General features: G+C 49.1%; 1 protein-coding gene across 3 annotated transcripts in view; it reads left to right on the top strand.

The window, feature by feature from the left end:
* Positions 1–14,248, top strand: part of PLXNB1 (plexin B1) — a 155,613-nt gene that overhangs the window by 125,625 nt on the left and 15,740 nt on the right. For 2 of the 3 annotated variants that reach the window (XM_079957667.1, XM_079957668.1), the window contains exons 31-37: positions 430–533; positions 951–1,035; positions 2,848–3,014; positions 4,687–4,847; positions 5,813–5,960; positions 7,149–7,213; positions 7,313–7,388. In XM_079957667.1, the coding sequence (XP_079813793.1) occupies positions 430–533; positions 951–1,035; positions 2,848–3,014; positions 4,687–4,847; positions 5,813–5,960; positions 7,149–7,213; positions 7,313–7,388 (806 nt within the window). Of the gene's footprint in view, positions 1–429; positions 534–950; positions 1,036–2,847; positions 3,015–4,686; positions 4,941–5,812; positions 5,961–7,148; positions 7,214–7,312; positions 7,389–14,248 lie in introns of all 3 variants that reach the window. The other variant, XM_079957669.1, reaches the window with a different exon arrangement.

Genomic DNA, 14,248 nt, shown 5'->3' with positions numbered 1-14,248 from the left:
AGTCCAGCAATCTGGAGGGCCACAGGTTTTCCTGTCCCTGCTGTGGGGAACATAATACATAGAGGATGTGTCTCCCACCCCCCTGCCCCCGTGCTCATTATGGGTTTGTAGTTGCCACAGTGAAGTCTGGTCCATTAGGGCGAAGGAGGCACTGTCTCCCTTCCTCCAGCTTCCACCTGCTGCATTCTTACTAGGGTGGTTCAGCTTTCCAACTTCCTCCTCCTCAGTCTCAGTGTTGTTCTTGTAAAACTAAGCAGGGAAGAGAAGGTTGGGGACAAAATTGGATCGGGCTGCACCTACTGTTGATCTCCCTGCCTTCCTCGCTCCCCATCTGGGCACAAGCCACCTCTAAGCTGCTTGCCTCTGCTCTGTACTGTTCTCCAACCTGGTTATTGATTTTTGTTCCCTCCTCATTTCTGATGGTGCTAGAGTGGAGATCAGGTCTGGCTGGGCACCTCATCCTCTCCGATGAGGACGTGACTTCTGTTGTCCAGGGCAACTGGAAGCGTCTCAACACACTGCAACACTACAAGGTGAGGGAGAATTATTGCTGGCCTTGGGCCTTCCTCTACAGTGGGTGGCTTGGCTCAGTGCGTGGGTTGCCTTGAGCTGTTTTTTCCCCCCAAGGACCTTTTTTGGAGCGCCCTTGTTCTCCAGATTCGGCCTCTTCTTGACCTCTGGGATCTGGTGAAAAAAAGGTCCTACTCTGCAGCAGGGGGTTGGGCTTCCTGGCCTTTTGGTCCTTTCCCACTTAAGATTCTGTGTTGTGCATCCTGCCATTACTTTTGCTTCCCTATCCCACCCTGGCTTTATACAAATCCAAGACTGTGATGAGCTGCTGCAGGATCCTCCAGTAGGGGCTGCATGATGACATGATGACGTTTTTATTATATAGAGAGAAAAGAGGAATGTGCAGTGCTTTCTAACTCAGTTTCCCCCTTCACTTTCAGGTGCCCGATGGAGCCACTGTTGCTCTTGTTCCTCGTATGACCAAGCATCTTCCCAGGGAGAATCAAGATTATATCCCTGGAGAGAGTAAGTTGCTCTAACTCTTGTTTAAATGTTGGAGGAAAATCTGGAAAAATAATCAGTGCCGGCTTGGGTGGGCAGAAGGTAAATCTCTGAATGCTTGTCAGTAGATCAGAAAATATTCTGACTACCGGTTGTTTTAACAACAGCAACAACAGAAAACCTCCACCTTCCCCCTGTAAATTAGGCTGATGAAATGAAGAAAGCTTCTGAAGGAAACTAGGACTGGATTTTTGTAAGGCAGGACTGTGAGCTCAGCTCTGATAAGTGGAGCGGACTCCCTCGGAAGATGTTTACATATTATTTACAGTGGTACCTTGGGTTACATACGCTTCAGGTTACAGACTCCGCTAACCCAGAAATAGTGCTTCAGGTTAAGAACTTTGCTTCAGGATGAGAACAGAAATCGTGCTCCGGCAGCGCGGCAGCAGCAGGAGGCCCCATTAGCTAAAGTGGTGCTTCAGGTTAAGAACAGTTTCAGGTTAAGAACGGACCTCTGCAATGAATTAAGTACTTAACCCGAGGTACCACTGTATACACAAAGTAGCACACGTCACTTTGGATAGAACTTCCCATCACTTTGCCTGACCAGATGAGGGCATAGGCGGGAAATACCCAAATCAGGCATAGGCAAACTCCGGCCCTCCAGATGTTTGGGACTACAACTCCCATCATCCCTAGCTAACAGGACCAGTGGTCAGGGATGATGGGAATTGTAGTCCCAAACATCTGGAGGGCCAGAGTTCGCCTATGCCTGCCCCAAATCTTACAGACGGCTCCTCTTTCTGGGCTCAGAGCCCAGCACCCCAAGCCCACAGATAAGGACAACATCAAAGAAAGCCAATTAGCTTAATATCAAAGCAAGTGAATATAAACACATATGAGCTCACTGCTGCAATAACTGCCTGTTAATTGTGGGGTTATCTTGACTACCAAGATGGTGTTTGCAGAGCTTCCTGAATGGTTCACCTTTGGCTCAACACAATTCTGTAAGCTTGGAAGTCTGCCTGCTGCTGGATCAGAGAGGCAAAAGAATAAAAGGTCTGTCATTCGCTTGCAAGGATCTACAGTATGTGGTGTGGTAGTCAGCGCATTGAGCACACCTGCATTCAAATCCCTATTTGACTATGAAGCTTTTGGGAGTGGCCGCCAGGACCACATAACACTGGTCTTGAAAGAACTACATTGGCTCCCAGTATGTTTCTGAGCACAATTCAAAGCGTTTGTGCTGATCTTTAAAGCCCTAAACAGCCTTGGCCCAGTATACCTGAAGGAGCATCTCCACCCCCATCGTTCAGCCCGGACACTGAGGTCTAGCTCCGAGGGCCTTCTGGTGGTTCCCTCACTACGAGAAGTGAGATTACAGGGAACTAGGCAGAGGGCCTTCTCAGTAGTGGCACCTGCCCTGTGGAACGTCCTCTCATCAGATGTCAAAGAAATAAACAACTATCTGATGTTTAGAAGACATCTGAAGGCAGCCCTGTTTAGGGAAGTTTTTAATGTCTGATGTTTTAATGTATTTTTAATCTATTGTTGGAAGCCACCCAGAGTGGCTGGGGAAACCCAGGGGTAGAAATAAATTATTATTAATTATTATTATTATTAGGGTCAGTTTTTGTCTGTCTCTCTCTCTCACACACACAGAGAGAGATCTACCTCACAGGACTGTTGTGAGAATGAATGACAGGCAGGCAGGAGCCATCTATGCCATCTTGGTCCCTTTGGAGAAAAGACAGAATGAAACTATTTAAAAAGACAGGCAATACCCAGTTCCAAATTCTAAACATTTGTTGGTGTTTACCGCTTTGTGCATTATAGAGACCCCAATGCTGGAGGATGCTGATGAGGGTGGGATGAAGCTCTGGCACCTGGTGAAGCCAACAGAGGAGCCCGAGCTGCCTAAACATCGGCGAGGGAGCGTCCGGGAGAGAGAGAGGGCCAAGGCTATTCCTGAGATCTATCTCACTCGCCTCCTCTCCATGAAGGTAAGAAGGAGCTCCCTGCTCGCCTCCTCCCATTCCTGGTATCCTTTCGGGCTGCAACCCCAGGCACGCTTTCCTGGGCATAAGCCCCAGTGAAAAAGCAGAGAAACTTTACCTCTGAGTAAGTATGCAAAGAATTGCAGCGCTAGGCCTGTGCATTGCGACTTGACATCACTGGCACTGTTGCATCCTGGGACCTTGTCCCACGATGCCCTTGCTGAACCTTCCTGAGGGAAAGGCAGTACAGTGGTACCTCAGGTTACATATGCTTCAGGTTACAGACGCTTCAGGTTACAGACTCCGCTAACTCAGAAATAGTACCTCAGGTTAAGAACTTTGCTTCAGGATGAGAACAGAAATTGTGCTCCGGCGGTGCGGCAGCAGAGGGAGGCCCCATTAGCTAAAGTGGTGCTTCAGGTTAAGAACAGTTTCAGGTTAAGAACGGACCTCCGGAACGAATTAAGTACTTAACCCGAGGTACCACTGTAATCTGGAAATGAAAAGCACTGCTTTTCATACACATCTTACATGGCTGCATCTGTCAATTCTAATGCATTTCACAATTTAGCATTTGTTTTTCCATGATGCGTTGATAGTTTATGTATTATTTATATTATTTATCAATAATTGCTATTGTTTATTGATAATTGCTACTGTCGCTGCTTATGGCATGTACATAAAAGCTCTGTCGCTTGTAAGAAAAGGCTTGGAGGATGGGTACATTTTCCACAGAGGGTGCAAGAGGGAAAGGTTGAAATAATAATAATAATTTATTATTTGTACCCTGCCCATCTGGCTGGGTTTCCCCAGCCACTCTGGGCGGCTTCCACAGAAACCAAAAATACACTAAAATATCACACATTAAAAACTTCCCTGAACAGGGCTGCCTTAAGATGTCTTCTGAATGTCAGGTAGTTGTTGATCGCTTTGACATCTGATGGGAGGGCATTCCACAGGGCGGGACCCTTAACCCCCACTCCAGCGGTCTTCAGTTTCCGATTACAGTGGTACCTTGGTTCTCAAACACCTTGGTACTCAAACAACTTGGAACCCAAACACTGCAAACCCAGAAGTAAGTGTTCTGGTTTGCGAACCTTTTTCAGAAGCCGAATGTGCTCCATTTTGAGTGTTATGCTTCCGATTTCAGTGCCACACTTCTGTTTCGAGTGTTATGCTGAGGTGTGTCTGTTTTTGGTATTTATTTTGTGTTTTTGTTTTTGTGTCTCTTTTTGTTTTGTTTTTGTGACTGTGTGGAACCCAGTTCAGCTACTGATGGATTGTGTGACTGCAGTACATTGTTTATTGCTTTCATTTTATGGATTGATGGTCTCATTAGATAGTAAAATTCAAGTTAAATTGCTGTTTTAGGGGTTGTTTTTAAAAGTCTGGAACGGATTAATCCATTTTGCATTACTTTCTATGGGAAAGCATGCCTTGGTTTTGGAACACTTTGGTTTTGGAACGGACTTCCGGAACGGATTAAGTTTGAGAACCAAGGTTCCACTGTACAGTCTCAGTAGCCTTTTATTTAAAGAAAAGAAGACCAAAGACCCCAAACAATGATGGAAATCCATGTAGCTTGGCAGTTCTTCCTCACAGGCTCCATGCTGGAAAAACACCACTGTAGCTGTTTCTTGATGGCTTGTCTCTTTCTACCTGGGTTGTTTGCCTGCAGGGGACGATGCAGAAGTTTGTAGACGACCTGTTCCAGGTGATCCTCAGTACCTCCCGCCCCGTCCCGCTGGCTGTGAAGTACTTCTTTGACCTGTTGGATGATCAAGCGCTGAGCCATGGGATCACAGACCCAGAGACCATCCACATCTGGAAGACAAACAGGTGTGCAGCCCAAGCCGCTGCCTATAGCAGAATATCCCACTGGGATATTGCCATGCTCTCCACTTCCCTGTGACGGAGAATACTCTAGCACATGTTAAAAATTAGAAATTACTTGAAAGTACCAAAATAGGGCCTAGGATTAAATTAAGAGTTAATTAAATAAATAAGATCTAGAACTTTTAAGGAAAGTTAAGAAATTTTATTTTAATTGGAATATTGTGTTTTTAAAAAATGATATCAGAAAACTGCTACATTTTAATTACAAGGAAATTCAGATGGGAGGGCTCAGAGGAAGCCCAAAATATATTTATGAGGTTAGAAGTTTAATTAATTAATTAATTTGTGGTGTTTAGGTGTTTACCGGTATTTTGTTTTTACTCTTTTTGGTTTATATTTGTGATCTTGTCTTTTTTTCTTTTTGTCCCGTCCCCCCCCCCCAGTTTTTCTTTTGTTGTGATATGTGTTACATCTGTAAGACACTTAAATAAAAATTATTTTTTTAAAAAGAGAATAGCACAGGGGTCATCAAACTTTTTCAGCAGGGGGCCGGTCCACTGTCCTCAGACCTTGTGAGGGGGCGGACTATATTTTTTTTTTGGGGGGGTGGAATTGAACGAATTCCTATGCCCCACAAATAACCCAGAGATGCATTTTAAATAAGAGGACACATTCATGTAAAAACACGCTGATTCCTGGACTGTCCTTGGGCCGGATTTAGAAGGCGATTGGGCCGGATCCGGCCCCTGGGCCTTGGTTTCCCTACCCATGCTCTAGCAGAACTTTGACAGCACCCATCTCTGCTGCCCCTAATGGGGTGTGGGGTTGTCGCTATGTGCCAGGATTGCAATTGGGTTGTGTGTTTTGGCCCTTGTTCACTGGGCTACCCTAGTTCAGCTCCGAAGCACTTAGCCCATAGGATTCCCATCGAATGCCAGTGTGTTGACCGTTTCCTCTTCTCTCTGCAGCCTTCCCCTGAGGTTCTGGATCAACATAATCAAGAACCCCCAGTTCGTATTTGATGTGCAGACGTCGGACAATGTGGATGCTGTGCTCCTGGTCATTGCTCAGACCTTCATGGACTCCTGCACTCTCGCTGACCACAAGCTGGGTCGGGTGAGCTTGGAGAAGGCATGGGCGGGTGCCTTGAGTTTCTGCTTTGGTGTCAGTTGGGAAAAATATGGTAGCCGTATGCTTTCCACACCATCTTTTCCTGACGCAAGTCAAGTGGGGCTGTTGCCTTTGGCTGCAGAGGATCCAGGCATTCCTCTGCTGTGGGCGTGTTGCCTTTCTCCTGAGCGCAACCCACAGTGCTTTCTTGCTCGGAAAATGAGCTTCTCTCCAGCACTGATGCAACCTGTTAGAGAATCATAGGGAAAGGGCCCAAAGGGACCCATCTCCCTTGCAAATGCAGGAATCATACAGTTGCCCGACTCTTGGCTAGTATCTGCCATGCGAAGGACGCCGATGGACACAACTCCAGCCCATTTTTGTTGTTGCTGCTGCAGTGTCTCTGTTGTCATTCATTGTAAAGTGAGTGCAGAGCTCCTGCCCGCAATTACTGTTTTAAAAAATGGGTGACAATAGTGAGGAGTAGGAGCTTGAGATTGAGCAGCACACAGCGGGCTTTTGCTTTGAAGGACAAGCGCTGTGTTCCACAGCATGGCTTTAGAAGAAGAGAAGAAGAGTTTGGATTTGATATCCCGCTTTATCACTACCCTAAGGAGTCTCAAAGCGGCTAATGTTCTCCTTTCCCTTCCTCCCCCACAACAAACACTCTGTGAGGTGAGTGAGGCTGAGAGACTTCAGAGAAGTGTGACTGGCCCAAGGTCACCCAGCAGCTGCATGTGGAGGAGCGGAGACGCGAACGCGGTTCCCCAGATTACGAGACTACCTCTCTTAACCACTACACCACACTGGCTCTCAGTAGAATGCAAGGCTTCCTCTCTGCAGCCAGAGTGGCTGCCCAAACCAATTTTTTTGCTTTCCATTCAGCAGGGCGGTTGTCAGTCACTGTGTGCACCTTAGGGTGCTCAGAACAGACCTTCCGAACCTGGTGCACTCCAGAACTTCTGGGCTATGATTTCTGTCATTCCTGAGCGTTTGGCTGTGCTGGCAGAGACGGAAGGGAGTTGGGAGTGCTAACAACATCCTAAATTTACCCAGCTCTTTCAAAATTTTCCTCTTTCAAATTTTCTTTGTCCTATTCATCACTGCCACCATTTGGATAACCGTTATCATGACACCTAAAAATTTTGCTGGGTGTCGTTCCTAAATGTCTTGCTCCCTTTGTGTCATTTCCAGGATTCTCCGATTAACAAGCTTCTCTACGCCCGCGACATTCCACGTTACAAGCAGATGGTGGAAAGGTAAGGAGGAGGGCCAGGGAGCCGGCTGGATGTGCCTAGAAAGGAAAGGAAGGAAACAGGGTAAAGAAATGAATGGTTATCATTCTTTATCTCCTGCAGGTACTATGCAGATATCCGCCAAACCATCTCTGCAAGTGACCAGGAAATGAATTCCGCCCTGGCTGAACTCTCACGAGTAAGTAGACTGCGAGCTACATCACAGTCTTTTTTCCTTTCTCTGTTTTCCTCCTGCTGAACCAAGACCTCTGTTGTTGTTGTTTAGTCGTTTAGTCGTGCCCAACTCTTCGTGACCCCTTGGACCAGAGTATGCCAGGCACTCCTGTCTTCCACTGCCTCCCGCAGTTTGGTCAAACTCATGCTGGTAGCTTCAAGAACACTCTCCAACCATCTCGTCCTCTGCCGTCCCCTTCTCCTTGTGCCCTCCATCTTTCCCAACATCAGGGTCTTTTCCAGGGAGTCTTCTCTTCTCATGAGGTGGCCAAAGCATTGGAGCCTTAGCTTCACGATCTGTCCTTCCAGTGAGCACTCAGGGCTGATTTCCTTCAGAATGGAGAGGTTTGATCTTCTTGCAGTCCATGGGACTCTCAAGAGTCTCCTCCAGCACCATAATTCAAAAGCATCAATTCTTCGGTGATCAGCCTTCTTTATGGTCCAGCTCTCACTTCCATACATCACTACTGGGAAAACTTTAGGAGCCTTCTTTTGGAACGGAAGAAGAGTCATGCTGGATCAAGGCAATTGTGGTGGGATAATGAGCAGCTTGTGCGTTAAAGCTGGATCCCTCAGAGCTCACTCTGTGTAGTGAAACCCTGCTTTGAGAAGAGCCCTTGAGCATGGCTCCCTCAGTCGCTGGTAGAATCTGACAGTGGGCGTTTGCGGAAACGTTTCCAACATAAGAGCTGTTTCACAGACATGCGCCTCCTGGATTCCCTGCGTGACAGCTTCCGGCGGGGGGTGGGAGTCCTTATGGGCTGTTCTGATACCTCCTCGCTGTTCTCACTGGAAGTATCCCAGAGCCTCCCCTCCGACTCCCTTTCCTTTGGAGCTCCCGCACTCCCCCTACTGGTTCCCTCTTCTCCTGAAGAAGAGGCTCTCCTATTCTGCTGAAGCCTTCTCACCACCTGTCCTTCCGATGGCAGTTCCCTGACATCCACCTCCCCCCCAGGGCCCCCTTCACCCCCTCCCGCCTCTTCTCCTACTGGCGGCGAGGACGGAAATCCCTGGAAGGAACTCCCCTCATCCTCCGAGGATTCAAACACTTCTAACCACGGCCTACCGCCTCTTTCCCCCTCTTCCTCTCCTTCGTCGGAATCTGTTTCCACCTCCACTTCCGACTCTGGGAACCCTTCAAATTCCCCTTCCTCATCTGTAGTCCCGAAGTGTTCCCTCCTAAACCTTGCCACTGGTTGTGGTTTACTTGGGAAACGCCGATGAAACGTTTCTATTAAAATCTCGTCCTTGACTTCCTCTGCCGGTACCCATGCGTTTTCTGACTCTTCCTCCCCCTCCCATTCTACCAAGTATTCCACCTGATTCCCCTTCCACCTGGAATCAATGATCCCTGCCACATCCATGTTGCGTTCTCTCTCTTCTATGACGGGTGTTCGGGTGACCTCCCTCTCACGTTCCCCCCACTCACACCCCTCTCTGTAGGGCGACAGTAATGACCTGTGAAATACTGGGTGCAATTTCATGTGACTGGGCAATCGGAGTTTGAATGCTACTGGGTTGACCTGCTGTATGACCTCAAAGGGTCCCAACCGTTTGGGTCTCAATTTCTTACACCCTCCCTTGAACGGCAGTCCTTGGGTGGATAGCCACACCCGGTTACCCACCCTTATGGTTTCGCCTTCCCTCCTATTTCTGTCAGCTTGCTTCTTATATTCTTCTTTGGCTTTCTCTAAGTTGAGTTGGAGCTGACGGTGGATCGCTTCCATCTCTTCAACAAAATTTTCCGCTGCAGGTACACTCCACCTTCCCCCGCCCTCTCCTGGAAACGCCCGAGGATGACACCCATAATTGGCTAAAAAGGGACTCATCCCTGTGGACGCGTTCTCCGCGTTGTTGTAGGCAAATTCTGCCAGAGGTAACCAGTCCACCCAATCAGTTTCTCTGTCCTTTACATAACACCTCAGATATTGTTGCAAAACCCCGTTTGCCCTTTCTGCTTGCCCATTTGTTTCTGGGTGCCTGGCGGTGGAAAAACTTACCTCCACATGCAACATGCTCATTAGTTTCCTCCAGAACCTAGAAGTAAATTGTTTTCCTCTGTCGCTCAAAACCCTCAAGGGGGCGCCATGCAACCTAAAAATGTGCTCCACAAACAACCTTGCGGTTTCTTCCGCTGTCACTGCATGTGAACAAGCTATAAAGTGGCACATCTTAGTTAGTAGATCTACCACCACCATGACCGCGGTTTTCCCTTTGGATCTCGGTAGATCGGTCATGAAGTCTATGGATACCATCTCCCATGGCCTTTCTGGGGTGGGTAAGGGTTCCAATAACCCCGCTGGCGCCAACCTCTCTCCCTTTGCTCTTTGGCACCTGTCGCATCCCCTGACATACTCCCGCACGTCCTCCCGCACCTTGGGCCACCAAAACTCCCTGGTAACCAACCACATGGTTTTGTGCTGCCCGAAGTGCCCGGCCGTGGGGCTGTCATGCAACTGCTTAAGCACTCGCCCTCTTAGTTCCCCACCTGGTATGTAGAGCGCCCCTTTGTAATATAGTTTTCCGTTCTTTTCCTCAAACCCCCCTGCGTTTTCACCTGTCTCCCTGAGTTCCCTAAGTTTCTCTTGGGCATATTCATCGTTTTCAATACCCTCTACCAGTTCTCTTTGCCCCACCAATGCCGCCCCACAAACCCAGTGGTCCTCTGAGATGATATGTCTTTCTTCCGCCCCTCCTTCCCCCTCCAAGTACTCAGGTTTTCTGGAGAGAGCGTCCGCCCTGACATTCTCAGCCCCTGGCACGTAGCGAATCTCAAAATTGAACTTGGAGAACTCTTGCGCCCATCTTACTTGTCTCTGGTTCAACACTCGGGCTGTTCTCCAGTATTCTAGATTTTTGTGGTCTGTCCGTACTTGAACCTTGTGTTGCGCTCCAATCAACAGGTGTCTCCATCTCTTGAACGCTTCGTGGACAGCGAGTAATTCTCTGTCGTACACTGTATAATTCCTCTCAGACTTGTTCAATTTCCTCGAGAAGAAGGCACACGGCTTCCATTCCGACGTATTCGCTCCTGGCTGCAGAAGCACGGCCCCCACCGCTCTGTCAGACGCGTCGGTTTCCACCCTCATCGGCTGCTGCAGATCCACGTGTAAAAGTTGTTCTTCCGAAGCAAACGCCCTCTTTAAACTTTCGAAAGCTCGCTGCGCTTCTTCCGTCCAGACAAATTTCTTCTTACTGCTGAGACAATCCGTGATGGGGGCTGTTAAATGGGCGAAGTTCTTGATGAACTTCCGATAGAAGTTTCCGAACCCCAAAAACCTCTGCACATCTTTCTTAGTTTTCGGTGGCCTCCATTCCAGCACTGCTTGCACCTTGCTAGGATCCATGGCCAGCCCCTTGTCCGACAACCGGTACCCAAGGAATTCCACCTCCCTGGCGTGAAACTGACACTTCTCCAGTTTCACCCACAGCTGGTTTTCTTGCAGTTTGCTCAGTACTTCTCTTACATCTCGCACATGCTGCTCTTCATCCTCTGAGTACACCAGCACATCGTCCAAGAACGCAGCGCAGTTCTTGTACAGCAATGGTCCTAGTACGTGATTAATAAATGATTGAAATACTGCGGAACCCGCCTGGAGGCCGAAAGGCATAACGCAGTACTCAAATGCCCCCAAGGGGGTGAACATAGTGGTTTTCCACTCATCTCCCTTTCTCATACGTATCAAGTTATACGCCCCCCTCAGGTCCAGCTTGGTAAAAATCTTCCCTTTTCTCACCCGGGTCAAAATGTCATCGATTCTGGGCATAGGGAAGGTCACGGGTTCGGACACTGCGTTTAGGGCCCTGAAATCCACAATTAATCTCGGTTTGTCCGAGTTTTTTTTGTCTACAAAGAACACTGGGCTACCCCCCACCGCTCGTGACTCCCTGATGAACCCACGCTTGAGGTTTTTGTCAATAAACTCCCTTAGCTCCTGCATCTCTCTGTCAGACATTGCATACACCTTGCCCACTGGCAATTGCGCTCCTGGAAGTAAGTTGATTTGGCAGTCAAAGGCTCTGTGCGGGGGTAGTTTATCTGCTTCCCTTTCGCTGAAGACGTCGGCAAAATCTGCATATTGTCGTGGTACCCTACCTTGTTCCATTGCTTCTATCTTTGCTAACGTGGCCTGAGTGCCTGCTTGGCCCCCTTTTTCTGTGCAGTGTCCCATACAATGTGCTGACCCAAAGGAAACCACTCTCTGATGCCATCCCACAAGCGGATCATGCAGCGCTAGCCAGCTCATCCCCAAAATGATGGGCGCTCCTCCCAACGTGGCTATATTAAACGCTATCCGTTCCGTGTGTCTTGCCACCCTCATTGTCATGGGGACCGTCTGCTGGTCTACTTCTCCCCCCAACAGCGCCCTCCCATCAATCGTGGTCACCTGCAGGGGATTTTTTAAAGGAATGGTTTGTATCTGATGGGCGGCTGCAAACTCCTTACTCATAAAGTTGCAGGAGCTGCCTGAGTCTAATAGCGCCTTCACTTTTAGTGGGTGTCCGTTTGCCAGCTCCAGCAATACCTCTATTACAAGAGCTGGTCTTGGGGGTTCTGGCGTGGGCACATTTACTGTTCCTTGGCCTGGCTGCTGTGCCCCGTCGGTGGCAGCCAGGCGTTGGCTTTTACTTGCTCCTTAGCTCCTTCTCCCTCCTCCCCAACAGCTCCCGCCATTCCTTGCCATTCCTTTCTTTGCGGACAAACTCTGGCAAAATGACCTGGCTGTTGGCAGAGAAAACATTTCTTGGCGCCTTTCCCCTCCTTCTTCCTCCCTTCACTGGGGTTTGAAATTGCGCGCGCGCGCGCTGTTCCGATTTCCATCGGCTCTGCTGGCAGAGAAGGCTGCTCTGGCATCTCTGGAATGCGGAAATCCCTCCAACGCTCCCCTTTCCCTTCCCGCTTCTCCAAGGCTCTGGCCTCCTGGCGTGAGCCTATGGCCAGCGCTGATTTAGTCAGAAGGTCCATAGACTCCGCCCTGGGCCCCCGGGAAAGTTCGTCTTTCACTGCCGAAGATAGTCCTTCTTCGAACAGCATTTGTATCGGTTCCGCTGACAAATCCCATCCTAATTTATGGATCAACATGGTGAACTCAGTCCAGTACTCACGGACAGATCGGTTCCCTTGTTTACACGCCATTAACTGCCTGCGCGCCACTCCCTGCTCAATCTCGCTGGAAAACATCAGATCCATGGCGCGAAAAAACTTCCTTGTGTCCCTTAGGGCTTCATTATTGGCTGCCATTAGTGGTCTCACCCAATCTCGGGCTGTGCCTTCGAGATGCCCAATCACAAAACCAACCCTCGAATCCTCATCAGGAAAATCATCAAACTGCAGATTGAGGGCATATTGCATCTCTGTCCTGAAGGCTTGATAATTCCTGGGATCACCCCCAAACTTCTGCACCAGTCCTGGCACTTTCCTCGAGAGCTGGGCGGCTTTCCCCTTTTCTGCATCATGAGCCCTCCTCTCCTCCAGCCTCGCCGTTTGCAGAGCTAACTGTACCTCCAACATCCTGTACCTTTCTTCCAGGCTAGGACCGGCTGCAGCTGCTCCCCCATCTCCGCCTCCGGCTGGGTTGCTCATGATGCCTCTCTTTGCACAAGCTGCTTTCAGGGACTGTCAGATTGCTGTGGTGGGATAATGAGCAGCTTGTGCGTTAAAGCTGGATCCCTCAGAGCTCACTCTGTGTAGTGAAACCCTGCTTTGAGAAGAGCCCTTGAGCATGGCTCCCTCAGTCGCTGGTAGAATCTGACAGTGGGCGTTTGCGGAAACGTTTCCAACATAAGAGCTGTTTCACAGACATGCGCCTCCTGGATTCCCTGCGTGACAGCTTCCGGCGGGGGGTGGGAGTCCTTATGGGCTGTTCTGATACCTCCTCGCTGTTCTCACTGGAAGTATCCCAGAGCCTCCCCTCCGACTCCCTTTCCTTTGGAGCTCCCGCACTCCCCCTACTGGTTCCCTCTTCTCCTGAAGAAGAGGCTCTCCTATTCTGCTGAAGCCTTCTCACCACCTGTCCTTCCGATGGCAGTTCCCTGACAGCAATCATAGAATTGTGGAGTTGGAAGGGACTGCGAGGGCCGTGTAGTCAAGCCCCCCTGCAATGCAGAAATCTTGTGCCCAATGTGGGGCTCAAACCCGCGACCCTGAGATTAAGAGTCTCATGCTCTTCCTACCAGCTGAGCTATCCCAGGGGAGAGGATGCTGGCCCATCTGATACAGCATCCTATTCTCACAGAGGTCACCCAAGGTACCTGTAGGATCCGAGCACAAGAGGCCTCTCCCTTCCTGCAGTTTCCAGCAACTAGTATTCAGAAGCATTGCTGCCTCTGAGCATAGCCCAGGCTTCCTCAGCCTCAGCCCTCCAGATGTTTTTGGCCTACAACTCCCATGATCCCTAGCTAGCAGGACCAGCGGTCCTGGATGATGGGAATTGTAGTCTCGAAACATCTGGAGGGGCCGAGGTTGAGGAAGCCTGGCATGGCCCTTGTGGCTGGTAGCCACATGAATTTGTCCGCTCCTCTAGAGTTACTAGGTCAGGTTGCATAATGGGCACAGAAGCAGCATTGGCATTGCTCTCTGCTACCCTTGTCTTCCATTGCAGAGATGCATACTTGACATAATTGTACTTGTATACCACCTTCCTGTAGTTGAAACCATGCTCAAGGTGGCTGGCAATGCAAAAAAAAACAACCCACGTAATTACAACATAAAAGCAGTCATAAACAATAAATGAAGCATCAAAAAATACGCATAAGATCCAAAATAAAGTTGCAAAAAAAAGGTAACATTGGTAACAGGAAACTCTCTCCCACCCCAAACAATAC

Source organism: Podarcis cretensis (assembly GCF_951804945.1).
Source record: "Podarcis cretensis genome assembly, chromosome: 2".
In the NCBI taxonomy this organism is placed as follows: domain Eukaryota; kingdom Metazoa; phylum Chordata; class Lepidosauria; order Squamata; family Lacertidae; genus Podarcis; species Podarcis cretensis.
This window is presented reverse-complemented; position numbering and strand designations above follow the sequence as displayed.